Below are 25,936 nucleotides of genomic sequence, written 5' to 3'. Positions count from 1 at the left end.
GACCGAGTGTTATCTCTCTGTACACATTTCCTCTTCTAAGAAACCAATAAATCCCTATTGCTATAAACCCACATTCAGCCCTGACTGCAGGCACTTACTCCTGGCTGGACACTGAAGCAAAGGGCAGGGAAGGAATATCTGAAATGAGCAGGAGAGGAGGCGCAGTTGGATAGGAACAGACAGAGAAGGCAGTTCAGAGGAGGAGGGAGAGTAAGCAGGATGAGACTTCAGGAGATGTCCTAGGATTGGGCAACATTTGTTAGGCACAGTGTGCGACAGAGTACGACCTCCAACAAGCCATCATCAAGCCAGGCCTTCTACTCGTACATGTCACTTCCTAGTGCCAGAATGTACCCTGACCGCTGGCAGTACCTCACACTTTCTGGTCACTTCCGTTACTGGGCCTTAGATCTGTGATGGCACCACTACTCACTCAGCCAACCACCCAAGACAAACCTGTATGCTGATGTGGTTCCCTCTAGACTCTGTCATTTCCAGACAGCCTCACTCAAGTCATGGACACTCTAGAGGCCACATCTGGTCTCAGTCTGCCTACTTGCCACTAGGAACGTTAGCACAGTCTGAGGAAGATCCCATCTGGCTCTCTTTCTCCCATTACCCTAACCGGCGGCGGCCTATACCCCTGGATTTCACCCCTTGTCTCTGCTGGAATCCTGCCTGGCTCCCAAGCCTGGGCCTGCAAAGTATGACCAGAGCCCTCCCCAAGTCTCCAAAATGTACATGAGTGTGCTTTCACTGAGTACCCCTCTTACCCCAGTGCCAAGGCCACAAACGCCCCCCTGACTCTCTAAGGTCCTCTGCCCTGCCATTGGTGCCACTGCTCACCTCACCAGCAGGTGCGAAGGTCCCGTGCGAGGAGGCACAGGTGGCACATTTGGCTCCACCAGATGTCGCTTGGCTGGCAGTGGAGGCAGCACAGGCTCTGGGGCAGCTGTGGGTGGGGCGGCAAAGCAGGCAGGCGGAAGGCAGCTCCTGCGGGGTGGGATGGGAGGGGCAGCAGGGAGCCCCTCATCCTCTCCAGCAGTGGGCTGTGGTTCAGGTGGCATGGCTGGAGGAGGTACTGAGCGGAAGATGTGGCGTTTCATGGGCACAGGCCGTGGGGCAGGGCGAGGTATAGGAGCTGGGGGCGCATGGGCCCGTAGCAAGCCAGCCAGGATGCGGCGGCGGTGGCCAGGGAGAAGCAAACCCATGTCCACCAAGCGGGCATCACTGAGGCCTTGGCACTCAGTGGCCCACACCAGTCCATGCTGCTCGAAAAGTCCAGTGTACTGCTCCAGGTGTAGTGCTCGCAGCCACTCTGCCACGGACAGGGCAGCATCGCCACCCTCTGCCATGCTTCGTACCAGCACAAGTCCAGCCAGCAGCGTCAGTCCAGACCTAGGAGAAAGGCGCACAGGTCAGAGGCATGTCGCCCAGGAAGAGTTCCTGTGATCAGCATCCTCTGGCTGTGTCACTCATCAGCCTGGATGATCAAATCCCAAACAATTAAAATCTCTGACTACAATCCCCCCAAATTACAAAATCCCCCCAAATTACAAAATCCCCTAAAAGATTCAAACTCCAAATGCTGAAAACCTAAAAGCTAGAATCCTGAACCCCTCTCATGCCACAGGTTCACAGTTCTGTTCCTGAGATTCCACCCTGTCATTCATGGGCCAAGCAAGGCCAAGTTGTGCATAGGGGTCTCTCTCTGCCTGGCTCCTACTCCAGGAAATCCTATATGACCTCCAGAGTGGGTCTTACCCCCACCTCACAGCAAATGGCATGGCTGAAGGCATCAAGCCCACCCTCTCCATTGCCCTCAGCAGACTTAGGACCCAACTCCCCAGAGGGCGGTTCCCAGCTGAAGCCCAGCCTAGGGCTGTGTGGGATCAAATGACACACTGCCACAGGCCTTCAGCATATTCAATCTGGAGGAAGAGCTTCAGTTCACCCTCCCTCTCCTTCTATGACCTGGGAGGAAGGATACCCCATAAGGTGAGGAATTAAGATTCTTATAGGAGCACATGTAGCAGAATCAAGTGGTAGAATGAGCACCTAACTAACAAGGCAAAATCCTGAATCGAAACCCCAGCACCACACACACACACACACACACACACACACACACACACACACACACACTAATAATAATAAAATTTTAAAAATAAGGAGAGATAAAATATTCATTAACTGTACTGAGAAGGTTGCTCAGTGGTAGAGTGCTTGCCTTGCATGCATAAGGCCCTGGGTTTGATTCCTCAGCACCATGTAAGCAGAAAAAGCTGGAAGTGGGGCTGTGACTCAAGTGGTAGGGTGCTAGCCTTGAGCTGAAGAGCTCAGGGACAGCGCCCAGGCCCAGAGTTCAAGCCCCACGACCGACAAAAAAAAAAATTCATACAAAACCATGTCCTTGTGGCTCACACCTATAATCCTAACTACTCAGGAGGTTGAAGCCTGAGGATCAAGGTTTAAAGCTAGCACATGCAGGAAAGTCCATGTGACTCCACTTAACCACCAGAAAACAGGAAGTGGCGCTGTGACTCAAAGTGGTAGAGAACTAGCCTTGAGCAAAGGATCTCAGGAACAGTACTCAGGCCCTGAGTTCAAGTCCCATGACAGACAAAAGAAAAAAAGAAAAGAAATAAACAATATCTCAGTAGAGATTAAATAAATGTTCCCACAAGAAAAAGACAGAGAAAGGAAGGAAGAGAGGCATGAATGGAGCGAGGGAGGAGGGGTGAGAAGGAGGAAAGAATGACTAGGTAATGGGCACATCATTATTACGATAACAACCCCCTAAGATTATAATAGAGACAAGTGTCTCACACTTATCATCCCAGCTACATGGGAAGCTAAGCATTGGGAGATTCATGGCCCCAGGCAAAAAGTTAGTGAAACTCCATCTCAGTAGATGAAGCTGGGCATAGTGTGGCTTCTGTCATCCCAGTTATAGCAGGAAGAGAAAAATATGAGGATCATGGTTTAGACACAAGGCCAGGCAAAACAGAAAAATCAGTGCAGAAAAGGACTAGTGTGGCTTGATGTTAGAGCACCTGCCTAAAAGAATGAAGCCCCAAGTTCAAACCTCAATACTGCCAAAAATAAAAATAAATAAGCTGAAAAGGCCCTACTGCCTAATGGCATCACAGCCATTATAACTTCATGGTGTGATGTGCTCATGACTCACCTGCATGCGGTGATGCTGTACCTAATACTTAATCATGCTAATGAATGTCTGTTATGCTTTTAATCTTTTGACTGTGTATTAAGAGGGCTTGTAATCCTGGCTACTCAAGAGACAGAGATCTGAGAATGTGTAAAGCTATTCTCAAAGATAAATCTGAGGGACCCTTATTGCCAATTAACCAGTAAAAAGCTAGAACTAGATGTGTGGCTCAAGTGGTAGAGCGCCATCCATGAGATAAAATGTGAGAATGCAAGGCCCTGAGTTCAAGCCCAAGTACTAGCGCACACACACACACACACAAAATATAAGCCACATGGAGTGACTGACTATATTTGTATAAGTACACATCTGAAATTCACACATGACAAAATTGCCAAATGACACATTTCTCAGACTGTGTCTCCATCATGAAACATACACATGTCCATAAAAATCAAGCATCCTATGTGGTTGGAAACACCACAGGCCAAGCAATGGTAAATGACAGCCTGGGGAAATCTCATCCTACACACTTCCTGAAAGCTGGAAAACACCTAGAAAAAAGACATAAATAATAATCTAACAGAAAAAATGAGCAAAGAATATGAATCGTGAAATTCACAGAAAGGAAAATACAGGTGAGTCTGTTTTTGTTGTTGTTGTTGGTCATGGGGCTTGAACTCAGGGCCCAGGCAGCATCTCTGAGCTCTTTTGCTCAAGGCTAGCACTCCACCACTTTGAACCATGGCTCCACTTCTGGTTTTTGTTTGGTTAGTTGGAGATAAGTGTTTCACAGCCAGAAACTGGTGGCTCACACCTAAAATCCTAGCTACTCAGGAGGATGAGATCTGAGGATTGAGGTTCAAAGCCAGCTGAGTAGGAGAATCTATGAGATTCTTATCTCCGATAAACAGCTCAAAGTGATAGAGATCTAACCTTGAGCAAAAGCACTCAGAGTCAGCACCCAAGCCCTGAGTTCAACTCCCATGACTACCCACCACCACCACCACCAACAAAAAATCATCTTGTGGACTTTCCTGCCTCAGCTGGCTTTGAACCATGATCCTTAGATCTCAGCCTCCTGAGTAGATAGGATTACAGGTATGAACCACCAGGGTCCAGCTATAGATGGTCTTTGAACATATGAAAGACAAAAGACAAATGAAAGACAAAGACAAAATACTTCCCACTTATTAGACGTCCAAACAGCAACAAGTCTGAAAATATATAGCACTGGTCACCAAGCAGGCTACCCCCGTCCCCAGCCAGGGGCCAGGACAGCTCTAGGGAATACAACACCCAGAAATGAGATGAGCCTTACAAGCTGCTACTTTTTGACTCAGCCACTCTTGGTTGATTGTGGGCAATGATCCTGCAGTCTTATTGGCCAGTTCCTGAAGTGACAAATATAGGAAGTTATTAGCTACTATACTGTCAAGAATAACAAAAGATTGGAAATAACCAAAATGTCCATCCATTGAAGAATGGTTAACTAAATTACAGGGTAGTCATATAACAGAACACCATGCAATCATTAAAAAAGGAGGAAGCAAAAAAAAAAAAAAAAAAGGAGGAAGCTGTGTATGGAATGATATTCTAACAGTCTGCCTTTTGTGTGAAAAAAAAAAAAACTAACAAGAGTGTAGACCAGTATGCACTATACAATGTAAACAGCACATCTGAAGAGAGACAGGAGAATATGGGTTAGTATGTATTGTTAAATGCCAACAAAACATCTGAAGAGGGTTGAGAGACCAGGCTACACCACGTACTTCTCTCCTGATGACCGAACTCATGGGGCCTGAGGCTTAAACAATTTACATGCCATTTTTGGTAAACCAGATCACAAGAATATATTATTTTTTAAAAATTCACAAAATATACAACAAAAATAAAACAACACCAAAACCACACCACCACATGCACATTGCTCCAGCCCCTCTTTGGACCCTAAAGGAGCTCAAGCAGATTAAGTTGATTTCCAGCTTCCCTGGAAATCCACCCCTGTCAGGGAGAGAGAATGATATTGGATTTGTTTTTCTACCACCTAAATTTTAAATTATGCAAATTAAAAATAAAAATAGCAACAGAGCTATCTGAGAGAGCCAAAGGAAAGTAGAAATAAAAACACATCCAATGATCTGGATATAGTGGTCCTCAACATTATAAATTACCAGCTCTTCCATGAAAGAACTAGAATTCCAATGTTATTCCCCAACTGAAACCAAAGACTGGGGTTGGTTTAAGACTGACAGGATCTAGAGTTTGTATAAATTGAAAATAAAGACATTGTTATGTAGAAAAGTTAGGTGAAGAAAACTGGGTTAAAGAAAAATATATATTAAAACGTATTTTCTAAAAAGAAAAGAAAAAAAAAATATATATATATATATATATATATATCTTGCCCATGTAATTGTAACCCCTCTATACAGTATTTTCACAATAAAAAGAAAAAGAAAAAAGAAAAATATAGGTAGACACATATACAAATACATACCCAGAATTTTCTAGGAAGAAAAACTAGACACTGCCTATGGGGAGAACTGGCAGCTAATAAACTATTTCCTTCTTTTTAATCTTCTAATATTTTCTCCAAAAAAAGTGAAAGAGAGAGAGAGAGAGAGAAAGAGAAAAAAAGAAAGAAAGAAAGAAAAGAAAAGGAAGGAAGGAAGGAAGGAAGGAAGGAAGGAAGGAAGGAAGGAAGGAAGGAAGGAAGGAAGGAAGGAAGATGAAAATTTAAAGAGATTAAGTAGGCAGGTGCTGGTAACTCATGCATGTAATCCTAGCTACTCATGAGGCTGAAATATAAGGATCATGGTTTGAAGCCAGTTCCAACAGGAGAGTCTGAGACTCTTAACACACACACACACACACACACACACACACACACACACACACACACACACACACACACACACACACACACTAACTTACTTACTTACCAGAAGTGGAGCTGTGGATCAAATGGTAGAGTAGTTGCCTTGAGCACAAAAGCTGAAGGCCAGCACCCAGGCCCTGAGTTCAAGCCCCAGGATGAGAGGGTAGAGAGGGAGGAAGGAAAGGAACGGGGAAGGAGGCAGAGAATGAGTAAACCCTGGGGATGAGAAAGGGACCACAACTCACCAAGCAAGGATGGACATCCCACTCCAGCCTGAGGACTCTTCCCTGTCCTCTCAGACCCAGCAAGGAGAGACCTTCAAAAGCTCCCTGGACCAATTCTCTGAACCCCCCATCTCAGCGTGGAGCAGAGGCTGCTGCATCCAGCTCAGCACTTGCCTTCAGCCCCTCACTCACCAGCTGGGCTGCCAGGGCCGCCTGGTCCTCCTAGAGGCACTGCTACTCCACTGGGCTCAGCATCTTGGCCTGAGGTGGAAGCTGAGGAGACAGAGATGGGGGACAAAGTCTATGAGGCATCCAGGATGCAGGAGGAGGAAGAGGTCGGGGAAAGTGAAGGACAGACGGGGAAAGCCAAAGAAAAGGGGAAAAAAGCAGGGACAGGCATGGTGGAGGAATAGGAAGAGAGGGAAGGAAAAGGGTTCTGGGGACCACACAGGGGACTCTAGGCAGTCACACAGTCCTGCCAAAGGTGGGGGCCATGCAGGTACTAAAAAGACTCAGGAGTGGGGCACTAGTGACTCAAGTCTGTAATCCTAGCTACTCAGAGGGTCAGGATCATGGTTTAAAGCTAGCCCTGACTAGAAAGAGACTTTTATCTCTAATTAATCACTCCCCCCCCCTCCGGCCACACACACCCCCAAAAAAGTGCCAGAAGTGGAACTGTGCAAAAAAGCCCAGAGACAGCACCCAGGCCCTGAATTCAAGCCTCAGTACTAGCACACACATAAACACATACACAAAATAATAATAGGTCTCTCCCTTAGAAAGAACCCACCCTCTGTTAGAGTGTACCTCTGCCTTTCTGCTTGTCTGCTTGACTGCTTGCTTGCTTACTCAATAAAGCTCTGCCAAGTTTTCTTACCATTAGAAAAATGATAACATAATAATTAATAAATAAAACTACAAGGACTTAGGACTCAGGCTTCTGGCACTCTTCAGGACCAGTGGCAGATAAGTCACTGGGAAAGCTGGTGGGGATTGCCCAGGGAAGGCAATACAAAGGGGATAGATGAGCCAGGTGCTGGTGGCTCACGCCTATAATCCTAGCTACTCAGGAGGCTGAGATCTGAGGATCACAGTTCAAAGCCAGCCTAGGCAGGAAAATCCAGGAGATTCTTAACTCCAATTAACCACTAAAAAAACAGAAGTGGCTCTGTGGCTCAAGTGGTAGAGTAGCTTAAGCTGAAGAGCTGAGGGACAGTGTCCAGGCCCAGAGTTCAAGCCCTACAACTGACCAAAAAACAAACAAACAAACGAAAAAGTCTCATGGACTTTCCTGCCCGGGCTGGCTTTGAACCTTGATCCTCAGATCTCAGCCTCCTGAGTAACTAGGATCACAGGTATGAGGCACCAGCACCTGGCCTGTTTTCCTTGTTTTACCAGAAAGAATGTAGAGCACAGAGAGACTAAATACTTGGTCTAAAGCATAGATATGTAAGCTAGGAAGAAAGTCTAAATACAACCTAGGCCTGCCTGGTCTACAAAGCAGCTAGCAGTTCAAAATTTGAACATTTGAGATGCAGACCCCAAAATAAGATGCACTAGATTTTGAACACCTGGGATTTTGAAGACTTAGTACCAAAAAAAAAAATGTAAAATATCTCAAATTTTTCGTATTGCTTATATGATGAACCACAATATTGTAGATATTGAGTTAAAAGACTATTAAAATTAACTATACTTGTTTCTGTTGCTTTTCTCTCCTTTCCTCTTTTCCTCTTTTCTTCTTTCTTTCCTTTTATCTGTCTACCTATTTATTATTTTCATGCTAAGGATGGAAACCAAGGGCCTTGCTCATGCTAGGCAAGTGCCTACCGCTGGGCCATGCCCCCAGCCACACCTATTTTCTTCAATGTGCCTAGTAGTGCATTTATATTACATCTGTGCCTTGCACTGTACTCCTATTGGGCAGAGCAGCCCTGAACCACCCTCCTTGCTCCTCTCAAATTCAGGAACAAGGATGACAGAACACCTGCTAAAGGCTAAGAGAATAACACAAGAAGCTTGCTTGATGATGGTCCCAACCACTCTACTGGACGGGCCAGAGGTGGGAGACAGGAAACTAGTCCTTCCCCAGAGAAGAGCTGGGTTCCTACTGGGCCTCTCTCAACTTCCTATTCCTGTACTACAGGAAGCTAGATAAGGTTAGAGAACCTGGGATTCAACATTGACCTTTGGATCAGCCCTGTTCAAGGAGTTAGAAGCATAAACCCAATGTCTCTGGGAACCTAACACTGGAGGGAATCAACAGCATCAGCCAGCGAAAACAGCTAGGGAGGTAGATAAGGGGCGGGGCCTCATCGGGCTATAATCAGGGGAAGCTTCCTGGAGGAGGTAGCTCCATACAAGGTTTGAAGCAGCACACTATTGAGGCTGAAAATGTATCATCAATACTGTCTTGTCTTTACTGAAAACTGAGTTTTTAAAAATTTACTGTGGCCGGGCACCAGTGGCTCACGCCTATAATCCTAGCTACTCAGGAGGCTGAGATCTGAGGATCATGGTTCAAAACCAGCCCAGGCAGGAAAGTCAAGGAGACTCTTATCTTCAAGTAACCACCAGAAAACTGGAAGTGGTACTCAAGCAGTAGAGCGTTACCTTGAGCTAAAGAGCTCAGGGACAGTGTCCAGGCTCAGAGTTCAAGCTCCATGACCGACCGCACTCCCCCCTCCCAAAAAAAGATTTACTGTGGATTTTTTTGCATTAATTTTGACATTAAAATATTCTATGCCTTGGTAATCAAGCTTTGTGACATGCCTTCAAATTCTGCACCCTGGACCAATGCATCCCAGGCTCTACCTCATCCCTGATTTAAAGCTGAAGTCCTTGTTTCCTATGCAGCCTCCCAGTCCACCACCTCAGGGGGGCTGATCCCAGCAGTGGGGAGGGTTGTGCTGTTGGGACAGCACAGCCACATTTGAGGAGTTGGTCCCCCTCCTGTTTCACCCTGCCCATCATTCTGGCTCTGCTTTTCTTACTAGTCTAGTTGAGGTTCTGCCCTGCTCAACAGCCTGCTGGGGCTCCCAGTGTGTTCAAGGACCCCTGGTTCCTTACATGCCCTTCAAGCTGGTCCAGCCCTGCCTCTTACTTATGGGTGAAGAAACAAACATCCTCAAGGAGGAAGTGACTTGCCCAAATGCTCAGTGACATGTTCTGTCCACAACTCTCTCCCTGTCACTTCCTACACCAACACACAGCATATGGGGAGCCCCGAAACTGTCAACTGTCTGCTGACAATGAGTAAATAAACCACCCCCATCTCCCCTTCAGGCATCTGCTCCAGGCTGCTTCTTGCAGAAAGGCCTCAGTGACTGACCCTCAGCAAACTCCCACAATGTTCTGCCTGTATCCTCAAAGTCCCCTCGACTCTCCACAATGGAGCCCACAGCCGGACTCTGCTCACAAAGGCACCGAGTCTCCAGTCCGGAGGTTAAGTAAGATCGTAGGGAATCTCCAATCCTTGCCAAATAGTCTTTCTTCAGGTCTGGCTTGAGTCCCTCTTCCTAGATCCAAACTTTCTAGTAACTATCTTGACCCTAAGGGTTTAACTCTCATTACTTCATCTCTGTCCCAGCCTGACAACTCCCTCTTGGCATCCCTACCCAATATGACTAGTGACACCAACTCCACTAGCCCAGCAGAATGACCCAGAGCTTCTTCCATCTCCTAAGTGCCACCATGTGTCAGCCCCTGTTCTATTCCCACCTCCACCTCTCATCTTCAGGCCAATCCTATGGCCTGCATGAGGTAGGGACTTACCCAAGTCACTTGTTGGAGTATAAAGAGCATGTGACTGCCTCTAGGCAGCCGTGTGAGGGCAATCTCTCTCCGGAGGGCTCCAGGCTGTGAGGACTTCCTAGGAGGTGGATGGGTAAAGAAAAGAAAGCTGCTGTTCCAGGCAAAGGGAACAGAATGTGCAAGGTCCAAAACAGGAAAGGACCCTACTGAGCTGGAGACAGAAATCCAGTGGAGTAGGAACACAAGACATCCAGAGAGTTTAGTGACTGCTGTTAGTCACTTGAAGGCCTGCTGACCGGGTGGGTGGACCCTTCTTTCCTGGGCTGGCCTTATTTGCATTCTGATTTGCATGAGTGAATCAGCCCAGTCAGGGCAGTCAGGACAGTCTTAAAGATCCTAGTGCATTCCACACTCTGCTCCTCAGTCCCTGGGGCCAGGATGCCTGCCAGTGACTCCCACAGACCCTTCTGCAGAGAGCTCAACTCTGGCTTCTAGAGAAGCCTCAGACCTGTTAGCCTGAGTCCACCGAGAACAGCTATACCGCCCAGGAGGGTGGCAGATGCCCTGGAGGCTGGTCTGGCCTGCAGGGGGCAGGAAGGGAGAGAGGAAGGCCTAGGGCTAGCCAGAGTCCTGAGGCTTGTCCCCTCTTCTTCCTCTCCACGGCCTTCTCCATGCCCCCAGCCAAACTTTCCCAGCCAAGCAGTCAGTTGGACAGGATCCCTAGCACTCCAACCTCAAGAAAGCCCTCCAAGATCTTCACCAACACACAGTCATCTAGGCCTAGAAACCATACCCCACCCACTTGTACCATAACCTACCCACCAGAACCACATGTACCTCCCACTTTCACCCAGCCCACGGCCACCCCACCCCTCCGCCCAGCCTTCAGCCTCCCACCCACCATCATCAACCCAACTTCAGCAACTCCTAGAGCCCCATGTGCCCCATGCTCACCTCCACCCTGCCCCACCAGTGCCCAAATGGTACCTACAAGCCAGACCAGCCTCCAGGGCATCTGCCACCCTCCTGGGCGGTAGCAGGTCTCTGCAGGCTCAGGCTAACAGGGCTATAAGTCTTGGGGACACTTCCTGTAGATATGAGGAACTAAGTGAGGGTGGAGTTCCCAGGCTAGAGGGTGCAGAAGTGACTCCCGCCTCCCAGCAAAGGCAGCTCCCTCAACTCTAAGGTGACTTGTGTAACCCTCCCCACCAAAAGCAGAGAAACCACGGATATGTCCGTCCCCCCCACCAAGAAGCTATATTCTGCCTTTCAAGGAATGGCTGCTGCATATATACCCCAAACAAGTCAACTAAGAAGTTCCTTCCCCATAACTCTCCCAGGCTCCAGGCATGCCCTGTCCTGCTCCAGCTGTGGTAGGGTCTATCTTCTGGGGTCCTGGAGCCGTGGGAGTCCCCCCTGGCCTAGGGGCATAAAGAGCTGTCTCAGTTCCTGAATCAAGGCCTGAACTCTGTCCCCAGGGTACAAGATGAGTCTAGACTACAATCTGGCCCCACAACTTTGGTCCTGAGTCCTAAGCGAGTCATACTATGGTTTAGGCCCTCCATTTGTCCCTCTCTGCCTCACAGATGACTAGGACACGTCACCACATGTGTACGAGAGGCCAGACTTGCATTTTCTGTAGAATTCTCCCAGGCGAAGGCTGTCACTTCCTGTACGAGTCCCAAGGCCAGCAACTAGAACCGAGCTTATAAGCCAGGCTCCAGTCAGGACCCTCAGCATTCCAGAGATTTCAGGTCTCCTAGCCACCAGTGAGTACCTCACCCCAGCTCCTACCTGGCACCCCTGCCTGATGACCTCATCCACAGCAGGGCTCAGTTCTTGCTCTCCTAGCCCTCACCCCACCCATCCACCTGGCCCTGCTGGACAGTGCACCATGTGGACATCCATACACAGAGGACCTGGTGAGAGGCAGGCATGCCATTTTTGCAGCAGCCTGATCATCACCCTGATAAAATAATAAACCAAAATTTTATTAAGGACATTAATGACTAAGGGACAGTAGACCTCTCTGGTAGCAATTTCAGGCCTTACCCTAACTCTACTCCTCTGTGTGTGTGTGTGTGTGTGTGTGTGTGTGTGTGTGTGTGTGTGTGTGTGTGTGTGTGTGTGTGTTGTAAGTGACTGAGGCCAGGAATTTGTACATGCTAGGCAAGAGTATTCTCTCTACCACTGAAAAGTACCCTCATCATCCCTACTGGCATCTAAAGACTTCCACTCTGTGTGTGTGTGTGTGTGTGTGTGTGTGTGCGCGCGCGTGCGTGCGTGCGTGCTCTTGAACTCAGGTCCTGAGTGCTGTCCTCAAGGCTAGTACAACACCATGTGGGCCACAACTCCCCTTCTGGCCTGTTTGGTAGTTAATTGGAGGTAACAGTCTCACAGAGCTGTATGCTGATGGCTGGCACTGTAATCCTAACTACTCAGGAGGCTGAGATCTGAGCATCGAGGTTCAAAGCCAGCCCAGGCAGGAAAACTGATAAGACTCTTATCTCCTATTAACCACAGAAAAAGCTGAAAATGGGGCTATAGCTCAAACGGTAGAGTGCTAGCCTTGAGCAAAAAGGAGCTCAGAGACAGTGCTCATGCCCAGAGTTCAAGGCCCAGGACTGGGAAAAAGTCTCACAGGCTTTCCTTCTTGGGCTGGCTTTGAACTGTGATCTTCAGATCTCAACCTCCTATCAAGGATTATAAGTATGAGCCACTGATGCTCAGCTGAAACTTGCACTTTCTACAGATTTCATGTCTATATTGTTTGAAGTTTCTGAAACTATGTCATTTACATGATTAAAAGATGCAACTGTGTATAATTTCCATAATTGAAGATGGAACTATGTATCATTTACAGAATTAGAAGGAAAAGGTTGGAGGTATCATTCAATGGTAGAGCACTATCTAGCATGCTTGAAACCCTGGGATTGACCCTACCCTCACCCCAGTGCGCAAATAAAAATAATAATGGCCATTATTATTTTTAAATAATGGTTATTGTTAGGAAAATAATAAATTGATGTCATTAGAACTGAGGTTACAGCAATGTGTTCTCTAATACCATCAATAATAAGGTAACCATGATTTTAAATATGTGCATATATGACTAAAGGAACTATAAATGAAATTGCCAGCCAGGTACCGGTGACTCACGCCTGTAATCCTAGCTACTTAAGAGGCTGAGATCTGAGGATCATGGTTTGAAGGCAGCCTAGGCAGGAAAGTCTGTGAGACTCTTACTTCTAATTAACCACCAAAAAAGGTAGAAATGGAGCTATGGCTCAAGTGGTAGAGTACTAGCCTTGAGCAAAATAGCCCAGGGACAGCATCCAGACCTGAGTTCAAGCCACAGGACCATCACACGGAAGGGAAGGGAAGGAAAGGAAAGGAGAAGAAGAAATGAAACCGCTCCTGTCCTGGGCCAACTGGACTGGAGTCAGACCTACAGGTTCCTCCTGCCCCACCAGCCCCTCCTGAGAGTCTCAAATTCAGTTAATCAAATAAGGTCTCCCTTCCAGGCACCAGGAGGCCAGCAGCCTTCCAGATGGAAAATGCAGAGATCCAGTAGTAGACATGAGACTCAAAGGGTTTGTGGTTTGCATCCACTCCACATGCATCTGACCCCACCCCAGCTCTGATCCTCACCCCAGTCTCCTCAGGCCCAAGCCCCACAGTAAAAAAAGGGTCAGGCAGGGAGGAGGGGGGATTCTGTGAAGCCCAGCACTTGCAAATAAATGAAACTGAGAGTAAAAAGGTTTGCTTTTGTTTCTTTTTGAGACAGTATCACTATGTAGCCCAGGTTGGTCTCAACCTTGAAATCCTCCTGCTTCAACCTCGAATGTGCTAGAATCACATTCCTGTACACGGTGAAAAAGCTTTGTGAAAAGTTCTGTCACACATTATCCATCTCTGGCCCCACTATATATCTGTCCCCCAAATGGGGGCAATTTGTACCTACCTGCCCTGCCACCATCTTTTGCCCCAGGTTTTTCACACATGCTAGGCAGGCACCCCAACACTTGACCTCTCATAGTACTGGACTCCTGGCCCTGTGCCTACTACTGCCTTTCCCCCATCTATAGGCAAGAGCACCATGGGGCCCAATGGGCAAACCTTCAGACAGCTTACCTACTCTTACCCATAGACCTAGCCCAGAGCCACCTTCCCTACTCCCAAGTCCCAACACTCTTAGAGCCTCCACTCAGCCCCTCCCACCTTGTGGTAACCCACACATCCCACACCTGTGGAGTCCCAGGCACCTGCCACCAGCATGGCTGGGGACTGGCCTCCTGGCTGACCTCAGTCACAGAAACACCCTTCCTGGGACCAGGGACTTCCTATCACCTCTGCTACCACATATATTGGGAGAGGCCTGAGGTGCCACAGATGACTCTATGAAGATTCTTGTGTGACCACTGTCCCCTGGAGCCTAGGGGTTGTGAATGCCTAAATGAGCCTGAAACGGGAAGCTGGCTGACCACAAAAGGGTTGGTGTGCACAGGGGTAGGGACACAGCACAGGAAGCAAGAGGGGACGGACCACAGTGACTAGCACCATCATGGCTAGGACCCTGATCATGCACCTGAGCAGCCAAGGGACAGCACTGACCTTAATGGGGAAGGGGAGAGCTGAGAAAAATGGAAAACCCGGTCACACAAGAGGATCTCAGTGGGCTTCTCTGTACTTTAGAATCAGTGGCTCAGGTGACAAGGGCTCAGACCAGCTTTCTCCTTAGCTGGCCCTTGGAATACAGAAGCCAGAAGCCAAGCAGCCCATGCTGAAATGGGAAGCTACTATGTTGGTAGGGAAAGAGCATAGGTGGCTGGCGCAGGGGCTGGGCCAGGAGGGAGAGGGGAGACAGGGACAAAGCCCATAGGCTTTGGCCTCCAAGTTGATAGATGACCTTGGCTTTTCCTGCTGTACACAGACAGCAGGCAGAGGGAAGGTTCCTAGTTCTACCTCCTTGCAGACCTTGTTCAGGGCCACAAAGAGCATCCTTACCCCACTCCTGCTCCCCACTCCATCACCCATCCAGCTGAGAGCACTGTTGGCTGTGCCAACAGAACCTTTACCACTACATGACTGCCGCATAATCCTCAGAACAGTCTAGAACAAGCAAAGAACCTCAGAGAGGTGAAGAAACTTGCTCAAAGTCACACAGGAGAGTCTGAACTTCCTGAGCCCTTCTCTCCACTCCACCTCTTCAGAAGATGCAGAATGAGCCTAGGCAGGAAAGGACAGCAGGGAAAAAGCACACGGGCAGCAGAAAGAAGGATTCTTATCATTGCTCTGAGCCTAAGTCTCCTCATCGATATAAAAGGATTCTTAGAGCTTTACTTTGCAGGCTTGTGAAGCATAAACAACAACTTAAAAACAGATATCAAGCCAGGTGCTTCACTCATGCTTATAATCCTAGCTACTCAGGAGGCTGAGATCTGAGAGAGGTGGTTCAGCCAAGGCAGAAAAGTCTGTGAGACTCTTATCTTCAAGTAACCACTAGAAAACTGGAAGTAGCTCTGTAGCTCAAAGTGGTAGAGTGCTAGCTTTGGGCACAAAAGCTCAGAGACAGCACCCAAGCCCTGAGTTCAAGCTCCATGGCCAACAAGAAAGAAGAGAAGAGAAGAGAAGAGAAAAGAGAAGAGAAGAGAAGGAGGGAGGAAGGGAGGGAATAGATCCACTAAAACCAGCTCTCACTACCCAGTGACCCTGGATCCCTCAGAGTAAAAACCAAAGAGGGCATGGGGTCTGCTCAGCCTGGGTGACCAATCCCTACGCGTCTCATCAACTTACTTTAATGTTTCTTCAATGTGAAGACTCAGAACAATGGCTCCTGCTTCAGGGCCAACACTCAACTGCCTCTGCCTGGTACACTCTTGGCCACACAACTGCATGGTTCCTTCCATATTTTCAAGAACTTTCTCAAATGCAAGGCCTTCCTTCCCTGCCTATCAAGTCAGTCTCTCCTTTTCCGGTCTCATTCCTCATCCCATGTGTCACTATTTTATATATCTAGTTGTTAATGTCGATCACCTCAACTGGGAGGTATAGCCCTTGCAGTTATAGCTGTATTTCCAGCAGCCAGAACAGTGTTCAGAAAATGCCCAGTAAGTATATGAAATGTAGGAATGGAAACTGAGGCCTGGTTTACAGCAGGTGCTCAATTCGTGACATCTGTTGGCATGTGCAGCCTTTGCTTGCTCACTCTGCTGAGGTTGCCCTCCTCTACCTCAAAACCTTTCCCAGGAAGCCTCCCAAGCAACAATGGGTAGTGGGAGGGACTACGTATGTGTATGCATGAGCACACACATGCACACACACACATACACATGCATTCATGGAAGGGGTGGGCAGAGAAGCAAGCTGTACTGGGAGGCATTTGGTCTGGGTCTAACACCAGCTTACTTTCTTAGGAGCCCAAGAAAGGGACAGAGGTTGTTGGACAAGACAAAGCATGTGTCAAAGTTCAGACCAGAGGGGCAGAAGCCCAACAGTCTGTTCTGAGGCTCGTTGGAGTCCTCTGTAGCTGGGCCTGCTCCTTCTTCCAACCTCAGAGACTCCCCAGCCACTTCCTGCTGGAATGGCCTGATAAACACTGTGGGGAATCTCTGGCTCTCTGGCTCTCACATGCTGCCAACCACTGATCCCAAAGCAGGTGAGCACCACACCAGACTCCCAGGAGTGTCTAAGATCAAACACCACCACTAAGGCAAGTAGTGATCTTCCCATAACTCCCTATTGCCCAGTGGGACTCAGGGCCCCATCCACTGGCTCCTGCCTTTGGTCCCTTCTCATTCCCTAACATGTGAACCAGGCAAGGTTTTTGTTGCAAAACTGCATAACAGATTGCTGAGGGTCCCCAGCAGAGACCAAGGGGTTAAGAGTCAGGTAGGGATAAGCGTTACCCAGCACGCCTTTCAAGAGGCAGGCCCCAGGAAGTGGCACTATGGCTCAAAGTGGTAGAACACTAGCCTTGAAAAAGAGCTCAGGGGCTGGGAAGGTGGCTCAGTGATAGAGTGCCTACCTCGTGTGCAAAAGGCCTTGGATTCAATTCCTCAGTACCACAGAAACAGAAAAAGCAGGAAGTGGCACTGTGGGTCAAGTGGTAGAGCACTAGCCTTGAGCTGAAGAGCTGAGGGACAGTGCCCTGGTGCAGAGTTCAAGCCCCACAACAGATCCAAAAAAAAAAAGCTTAGAGACAGCACCCAGGCTGAGTTCAAACCCCATGACCAACCAAAAGATAAATAAAAGTTCTATCTTTTGCTGGGTGCTGGTGGCTCACGCCTATAACCCTAGCTATTCAGGAGGCTGAGATCCAAGCATCACAATTCAAAGCCAGCCCAGGCAAGAATGTCCATGAGACTCTTATCTCCAATAAACTACTCAGAAAAAGCTGTCAGTGGAGCTGTGGCTCAAGTGGTAAAATGCTAGCTTTGAGCAAAAGAAGCTCAGAGACAGTACCCAGGCCCAGAGTTCAAGCTCTAGGACCAGCCAAAAAAAAAAAAAAAAGAGGTAGGTCCCACCTCCTCAAACCAGTGGGCAATCAGTGGGCTGTCCCAATGTGGAGCACATCCAACACAGAGGCATATGGCACAGGAAGGGGCTAGGCTAGGAACTGGGGAGTAGCCAGGGGATCTTTGGGAAGAGGAGGCTCAGCTCCTGGACCCCAAGGCAGCAGAGTGTCTCCCCTCAGTCTCCTTGATACATGTCTCTCCCTACCATCCCACTCTGTAGAGTCTCCCAGCCTGGATCTGGCTCTGAGAGACTTGATCTGGGTCTGCTGAGCCTGTTTCTGCTGGCCTGTTGCCCAAAGTGTGACCCTAATCTTGTTCTCTGACCCACTTAGCCACCAGTCTCTCTGGGACTCCCCTCACTTGCACACTGGTCTCCACAGGGATGCTCCCATTGCTCCTAGATGGGGCCTAACCTCTTTCTTCCCACCAAAAGCCCCAGAGCTTTCAGGACTACCACTTGGGCCCCAGAGCTTGCTCTACAGACTCTGAAAGTAAAGTGTAGAACATGTGCCAATATAGTAGGTGCAGAGAGCACAGAGCCACCAGGCCAGTGGGGCCTCAGACCTTCCTAGAAATTCACCCAACTCTAAGCCTAGGTATAGTTCCAGCTATTTGCTATAGAACCAGCATGGATACTCAGGTTCATTGGCAACTGGGGGTGATCCACCCCAACTCTAAGCTTTTGGAACCTGGATTTTCAGAAATTCAGAAGCCAAGAATGTCAGGCACAACAGAGCCTCGGGGAAAACACCTTGACTCTCTCATGTCTCAAATCTCAGACTCAGAATTTCAACAACCTGGCAGTCAATGTAGGGTAGGTGGAAAACCTCCCTCCCTCACCACCTCCTTCTCCCCTCACTTGCCCAGTTTAGTTGGTCTTGTGCTGTCCATATCTGGGGCTCATGAGCCAGGGGTGGAGAAGGCTCCTCCAGGACAGTAAGAACACTGGGCAGAGGAGATGCAGGCACCTAGGGGGCTAACCTGGAGTAGCAGTTCAGCCCTGAACTGTTTCCTATCGTGGGGGACTTATCTACCCACTACCAGCCTAACAAATGAGGTGGATTTGACTAGGCTATCCCAAGGCTCCTGGACAGCCAAGATTCCATTTGCTGTTCCCTATCCAGTCTTGGATTGTAACACAGGAGTGGCCCATGAAAGGTCAAGTCCACCACCTATACCTTTGTCCTCACAGAAATGAAGATGATGGTGAGGAAGATTCTGGCACATCCCCCCCAGGACAAATCTGATCACTGAACTTCCTTGGGACACTCTGGCCCAGAGCTTCACACACTTGGCCACAGGTGGTACACTCTACACCTTAGCCTCTCGGCTCTGAAAATCCTCCAATTAGTCACTCTTACCCCTGCTCTGTGGCAGACCCTGGCATCCTAAGCTGGCTCCTGGTTTGTTTGGGGATTAAAAGCCTGGGACACTGGTATAATAACAATATTTTTTCTTCTTTTTGTTTTTTTTGCCGGTTGTGGGCCTGAACTCTGGGCCTGGGTGCTGCCCTCAGCTCTTCAGCTCAAGGCTAGTGCTCTACCATTTGAGCCACAGTGCCACTTCCAGCTTTTTCTGCTTATGTGGTGCTGAGGAATGGAACCCAGGGCCTCATGCATGCAAGGCAAGCACTCTACCACTGAGCCACCTCCCCAGCCCCAATAACAATAAATTAAAAATAAATAAAAAATCTGGGACATGGCAGTATGGATAGTATCTAAAGGAAGCTTTTGGGGGCTGTGACCAGGCCTGGGTTCCCATCTCAGCTTCCTAACTCTTCAGCTCAAAGGCCACAGAAAGTTCCTTACCTTTCTATACAGCATGGGATCTAGGAGAATCATTGCATCCCCCAAAGCCAGGAGAGACAGCATAAGAAAATGAGCTTCTGGGAAGTGCTCACCCCTAGACCTGGGCTCTTTTTAGCTGGAATCCAGAGCAGTTTGTCCAATCTGCAAGCAGAGTCACCTTGTAGGCATCCTGACTCCACAGCTAATCACAAGCGATGTCACCAACCAGCAGCCCTCCAGTCTCTGCCTGTCACCCAATGGCAAGTTCCCAGAGCCAGACTAAGTTTGGATCTCTTGTCTGCAATGCCTCCCAGTACTCAGGGTACTTGCACAAATCTAAAGAACAACTGAGCCCCAGCAAATCACTTAACCCCTTGGCCTCGGTTTCCTCATCTGCAAATAGGAACGGTACTCATACCACCCAACTATTGTCTCTTTGTTCTCAAAGGCCCTTTCTGGGCCTTGTGGGGAGAAAGGGACCCCTGAGGGACAGGGCTGGGAATAGATGTTTCTCAAATGACAATAGGGCAGCTTTTGGGGGAAGGGGGGTCATCAGTGCAAAATGTATCTAGCACACTGCCTCACACATAAGCTTCTAAGTAACAACAGCTACTGCTGTTACTATTACTACAATTAAATAATCATTCATCAAACTAAACTAAATAATACTGTTATTGAACTGGTCACTTAACCCTTTATCCCCTCTCAATCACTCTATCTCAGTAATCATGTCTTAATTATGAACTATGACCTACAGGACGAGAGAGAGAAACACTCCAAGAGGCCATGCAAAGCCAAGCCATACACACTGGCCCCACATCAACTCTGCCTTCCTGAGCTGGGACTGTCTTCCTCAAAGCCCTAGTTAGAATGTACAGGTCTAGAGTGCCAGCTCAGAGCAGAGGGAAGGTTGACAAGATGCCATATCCTCTCTGAATCAGAGCTAAGGGCCTTGTTGTTGAGTCAGCTGCAGACCCTGAACTCTGTGGGGAGTGAACATTGGAGGGGATGTTAGCTTCTGACTCCGACCTTTAGCATAGATCCCCTCCCTAAATGCCTGTGAAGGGAGCCAAGTCTGGCCTCAGGAGCTGCCCAAGGAATGGACATTATTCCTCAGGGAGGGTTTCCTACCACATCCCCTTCAGAACCCTTAAGGAGTCTAAAGTAGGGTGAAGGAGACAGTGGGTGAGTAAAGGCCGTGTGCTCTCAAGCAATTCAGGACCCCATCCAGGCCCCTAAGGGTTAAGATTGAGAGCGAAGGGCGGGGGCCAGGGTCAGTGCTGGACAGACGGGCCTGGAGCCCAGGGCCGCCTCCCCTCCCCCTCCCCTGGGAACAGAGGCCACTTGTTTGGGCACTGGCGGCTGGCTTTGAGCTCAGCCAAGAGAGACTGGGGTAAGAAGAGAGGCCCCCAGAGAACAGTGGGGACTCCCCTCCCTCCAACTGATGTTCAGGCCCAGTCCATCACTAGTCCCAATACTCTGAGCCACCAATTGTCCCCTCAACCGTCCTTTCCCTTGGTTCTGCCTTCTTTTCCCCCAACACTTGCTGGGGGAAAGACTTAGTTGGATTCCTGCCCCCAGCTTAGTCTTTCTTCAGTGCACTAGGTCTTATCAGCCCACCCTACAGATGGAAAATGGAAGCTCTTTAAAGTATGAGAACATGCAGAGTGCTTGGTGGCTGTCCTAGGACTTCAGGCCCCAGATCCCAGGTGATCCTATGGCCCTCTGCAGGACCTCCTGCAGACTTCCAAGGAGACCCTTCCAAAGCTGTGCAGGTTGGAAGGAGAGGCAAGAGATAACCCATCTCTGAACCCTAAAAGTGCCAATGTACTTGAGGATTTGGATGGGGAACTAACTTGAGGGTAGAGGTACATTCAACTTACACCAAAGGCTGTCTTGATGTGTAGACAAGCAATAGTTGGAGCCCAGGTTGTGGGGATGAGGCTGGGAGTGAGGCTGGGACAGAATTTGGAGGCCTGAATGCCCGGATGCAGCCTAGGCAACAAGGCCACCTCCTCCTCCAGTCACCAGTAGTCTGCCTGGGACACCTCCCTCCCATTTCAGTAAGCAAGTGGCCAATGGGGAGGCACAGGCCCCAGAGCAGGGTCTAGACAATCCCCAGCCAGCACGGGACACAAGGATGAGTTCTCTGCACACCATTCCCCAGCCAGTCCTTAAAGCCACACTCATCTCTTTGCCATCCTTCCATGGTGCTTATACAAAGTACACCATCATCTGGAGGCCCCTGCCCTTATAGTAAACTGCCACTTAACCACCAAGGCATCTCTTCCTCCCTGGGCCCCCACGGGTCCATACTTGCCTTACTTGTCTCTGACACTGCTGGGTTCCTTCTACCCTGTAATGATCCTGTTGGGAGGTCTCCAGAGCTGGGAGCTCTTGGCTGTCCATGGGCAGACATCACAAGTGTCTCAGTCTGGGACCCTACTGTGTAGTCAAATCTCTCCCTAAGTACCTAGTCCACTCCCCACACACACCTTAGTCTTTGGATAAGGGAAAACTCCCTGGAACACCAGATTTGGAGAAAGGTCTAAGGCAGAGGCCCACCTTGAAGACTTGAGATCAGCTTCCCAGTAAGCAAAACCCACCTTGGGAAATCAGTAACACACACACACACACACACACACACACACACACACACACACATCCTATACTCTAAGCCCGCACACGCACACTTCAGACCCAACCACCCACTCCAGCTTGACCCCATTCAGTGAACACACCCCATGTTTCCGCAGCAATTGGGCCACATAGGCTCTTGGGAGGCCATGCCCCCATTTACTGATGTGGAATTGAGGTGTAGAGACCGGAAGTAGCTTATCCAAGGTCACTGGAGCCCTAGGTCCAGGGCATAGGGTCAAGGGCTCTGCAGATCCCTTAGGGTTTCAGGGGCCAAGGGGCTGGGGAGGTTCAGGTCACAGGTGAGAAAGGCAAGGCGCTCTAGGTGGACTGGCTCCGGAGCCCGAGCGCCCTCCCGCCGCAGGGCAGCGGGGCTCAGCCCCTCTTCGGAAGCTAGCGTCCGCCAGTTCACCCTCCTCCCTCCGGTCCGCCCCGGCGGCTCATCCTCGGGGCGACCTCCACCCACCCCAGCAAGCAGAGCGTGACCCCGGGGAATGGGCGCCAGGCGCGGTGGGGCCGCGCAGCCTCGCCTTTCCTTTCTGCGGAATGGGGACACTTTAGGACACACCTGGCCACGGGGGGGACGGCTGCGGACGTGGTGGCCCCCGGCAGGCGCACTGACCTGTTTCGAGCGAAGATTCCACGCGGGGACCCGGGGCCCGGGCGCCGCTACTGACTCACACCGCCTGTGCCACCCCGCGGCAGCGGACCGACCCGGCGCGCCCACCCCGCGGGACGCTTCCGCCCGCCCGCCCCACGTGATGTCCCGGGGAGGGCGGGGGCGGGGCCGGAGTCGGCCCCGGCCCCGCCCCCGGCCTTGTCACACTCGCAGATTCCTCTTTCCTGACTTGTCTGCCCACCGGATTGGTCCGTGAGTCTCAGCCTGCTCCCTCTCCCCCCCCCACCCCCGCCCCGTTCCTCCATCTCCAGAGACCTAGGTCACACACGACCCTCCTGCTGAGTCTCCAACTCTCTAAGAGTCTCCCTTTCTGGCCACCCCTGTTCTAGGGAGTTTGCCCCCTGGAGGAGTGAACTGCACACATCCCAAGGCGAATGGGGCGTAGCCGACCTGGGACAACCTGGCTGGTGGCCCCTCCCCCAGGAGACCTGCTGAACCACATTCTTAGAGGGTACCCCATTTCTCCCCCTGAGTCCACCTCCTCTATGTGCTGGGGACGTGTCCTTCCAGAGAACATTAGACTTTTACCTCTCTTCCCAGCACATGCAGAGATGAGGGCCCCAGGCTCAGTGGGCCCTCTGGGTCCTATATCCAAGCCACTTCTAGGAACAGCCCTTCTCTGAGATCCTACTTTTCCATATGCACAGTGGGTATTTCTTAAAAATAACTCTCACCGAGTTGGATTAAGGGTTTCCCCTGAGAAGAGGGAACGTGTCATTAATCGGAGCATCTAATACATGCCAGGCTTAGTGCTGGGCAATTTATTCCTTTGCTCACAATTCTCACACTTGCTTAAAAGTAAAAATTATCACCCCAGTTAATAGATGAGAAAATGAGGCTCTAAGAACTTTCCAGGTTTGCCCACAGTGACAGAGCAGAACACTGGGCAAAGTAACACTAGAAATCCATCACAGAGAATCTCCTGTCCACTCACTTCACTGGCCACTCACCTATTCTTTGGGAAAGACTTGAGTAGACTGTGTCTTTTGCTGGTTGGGCTAAGGTCAGACTTGGGGAGAAATTCTTGGCCCCAAGGAGTCCAAGACCAAATTCTGGATCTCACAGATTTGGGGAAGTAGAAGGGGCCACAAAGACCAGACGAGGCCCAGGCCTCCCTCTAAATCTCAGCAGCCAGGTAGAGCATACGATGAGAGGACTTGAGTTGGCATCCATCCAGGGCTCTGCTGTTTATGTTAACGCAGTCCTGAGGCATTCTATATAACCTAGGAAGGATGTAAATCTTAAGAGCCTGCCGCCTGCACTGCACTGCATTCATGAGGAAACTGTACCCCACATCCCTCCCCAGGATGGGGGAGAGGGTCAGATGCCTAGTCTGCAGCTGGGAAGCAAGGGGCCTTGAGCCAGAGATCCTACAGTAGAACCTTCACCCTCCAAGAAGGCAGAGTAAGGCAGCCAAAGGTCCTGGCTTAAAGCACAAAGTGAGCACGCAACAATAACAAGTGGGTGATAAGAATAAGCTACTGGACAGGGAGGAAGGGACAAAGGTCAGGAAGAGGACAACCCCTTCTCCCAGCTACACAGGGTGAAATGAGGAGGCACTTTAAGGATAAGAGGCCAGGAGACGAATAACATTAAGGCAATAACTGCAGAACCTCAAACCAGGGCAGCACAGTGCAGAGCAGGTGGGAAGCAGGCACCGGGATGAGCTGGCTGAGGCTGTGGGATCGTTTATTGGGACTGTGTCCAGCCAGGCCGCAGTGCCACCTGGGCCTGAGCCCAGAGCCCCCAGGAAGTGGGGTGGGGGAGGGGAGGAAGTGCAGAAGGCTCTGTGCCCCAGGTTCAGCCCCAGTCCAGTCTCCTTCGGTGCAGCAGGCGCAGTGGGGCAGTGCTCAGGTGAGCGAGGTGTCATCGTCACTGCCCTCGCCACCAGCGCCACCCACTCGCTCCTCCCGACTCTCTGCCACGGAGCTCTCGTCGATATTCTCTAGCGAGTCTGCATGCTGCACCGACAGCTCTGACAAGGCCAGGCTGGGCAACGGGCTCTGCTCCGGGTGCAGCCAGGGCTTAAAGTGCGGCTGGTGCTTCTGCTTCCACTCTGGGTACTTGACACACGCCTTGTACATCTTCTTCATGGCCTGCAGACCCAGCACGCAGTGTCAGGGACAGCTGGGACAACCCACACTTCCCCAGGTCCCTCCAAGGGCTCTCTGCCACTCCCCCATCCCAACCACACATCCCACGCTTCAGCTCCACTTCCACCATGATTGGGGCCTAACCTCATTCTCTAATTCTGCCTATGACTGGTCTCCACCCTTGGCCCCCTCCCTGGCTCCAGAGCCAGCCCCAACCTCTTCCCAACCAGGACAGCTCAAAGTCCCAAGGCAACTCACCTTGGGGGCCAGGAACTGAGAAGATTTATTCACCACCCACTTGGGTAAGGAGCCTGTGGGGCAGGGAAGGGTAGGAGGTGAGAAAAGGAAGAGGTGGCCTCAGTTATCCAGCCCTATCCCTCCCCTCCCCGCCCTCTGCCTGGGCTTCAATGAAGCCATCTTCTCCAAGGAAGAGGTAAGATGGTTCTCAAGACAAGGAGTGTCTTCCTTACTCCTTCCTAAATGAGGTCCTCAGGCTCAACTCTGTCCCCACTGTCCCTCTGCTGAGTTGCAGAGCTTCATGGAAGAAAATCACAGGGTCCCAGGTGATCCCAGGCTACTTGTAAGTTGTAATTCTGATCCAACGAACTTTACCCTGCTGTCTCTGTCCACTCTCATACCTAACTCCTCCATCATGACTGGCTCAGCCCTTCTTTTGACTTTCCTTCTAAACCCCCTCCCCAGCTACATAGGCCCCTAGGCTAAGTACCCCAGCCTGCCTGACCTGAAATTCACAGTTCAGCTCACTACCTGTCTCTCTACCTGGCTCTTAAACCCAATGCACTCACTCAATGAAGGCCAGGGAGCTCTGGCCTTGGGGCACTGTGCCCACTGGTCTCTGGGTGTGAGCAGCAAAGATATTCAAGACTTAACAAGCCTCTAGCCATTCACTCAATCAGTTCACTCAGTCCATATTTGCTGTAACACCCCATCCTGGACTAGCTTTGGGAATTCAAAGATGAACTCATTGTCTGGGGTCCAGCCTGTGCCAGGTGTTCTGTTGGAAGGGAATAAGTCTAAAGTGCAAGAAGCAGGACTCATTCCCTTGGGGATCAGGGACAGAGAGGAGACCTGACACAGTCTTGGAGGGCTGAGGAGAGAGCAGAGGTGTAGATAGCTAGCTGAGGGAATGAGAATGAGAAAGTATATAGATATTGAGGGGTTGAAAGACTTAGGCA

The 25,936-nt window shown here is 50.0% G+C and overlaps 2 protein-coding genes across 9 annotated transcripts in view; both read right to left on the bottom strand.

The window, feature by feature from the left end:
* The window catches only part of Arap1 (ArfGAP with RhoGAP domain, ankyrin repeat and PH domain 1), a 59,061-nt gene extending 36,360 nt beyond the window's left edge, over positions 1-22,701 (bottom strand). For 3 of the 7 annotated variants that reach the window (XM_042688563.1, XM_042688608.1, XM_042688600.1), the window contains exons 1-3: positions 22,591-22,701; positions 6,467-6,547; positions 847-1,398 (exon numbers count right to left, since the gene is read on the bottom strand). In XM_042688563.1, coding sequence (XP_042544497.1) covers positions 847-1,355 — 509 coding nt within the window. In that variant the 5' untranslated portion in view covers positions 1,356-1,398; positions 6,467-6,547; positions 22,591-22,701. Of the gene's footprint in view, positions 1-846; positions 1,399-6,464; positions 6,548-10,048; positions 10,230-11,018; positions 11,058-22,590 lie in introns of those variants that run through there. The other 4 variants (XM_042688573.1, XM_042688582.1, XM_042688591.1 and 1 more) reach the window with 4 other exon arrangements.
* A 1,618-nt stretch (positions 22,702-24,319) lies between these two features.
* Positions 24,320-25,936, bottom strand: part of Stard10 (StAR related lipid transfer domain containing 10) — a 29,284-nt gene continuing 27,667 nt past the window's right edge. For both annotated transcript variants that reach the window (XM_042689635.1, XM_042689644.1), the window contains exons 6-7: positions 24,999-25,051; positions 24,320-24,743 (exon numbers count right to left, since the gene is read on the bottom strand). In XM_042689635.1, the coding sequence (XP_042545569.1) occupies positions 24,498-24,743; positions 24,999-25,051 (299 nt within the window). In that variant the 3' untranslated portion in view covers positions 24,320-24,497. The remainder of the gene's footprint in view (positions 24,744-24,998; positions 25,052-25,936) is intronic.

This window comes from Dipodomys spectabilis, unplaced genomic scaffold, assembly GCF_019054845.1.
Source record: "Dipodomys spectabilis isolate Male_0828 unplaced genomic scaffold, ASM1905484v1 ptg000003l, whole genome shotgun sequence".
Taxonomy (NCBI): Eukaryota; Metazoa; Chordata; class Mammalia; order Rodentia; family Heteromyidae; genus Dipodomys; species Dipodomys spectabilis.
Note: the sequence above shows the minus strand (reverse complement) of the source record. Positions and strands in the feature narration are given on the sequence as shown.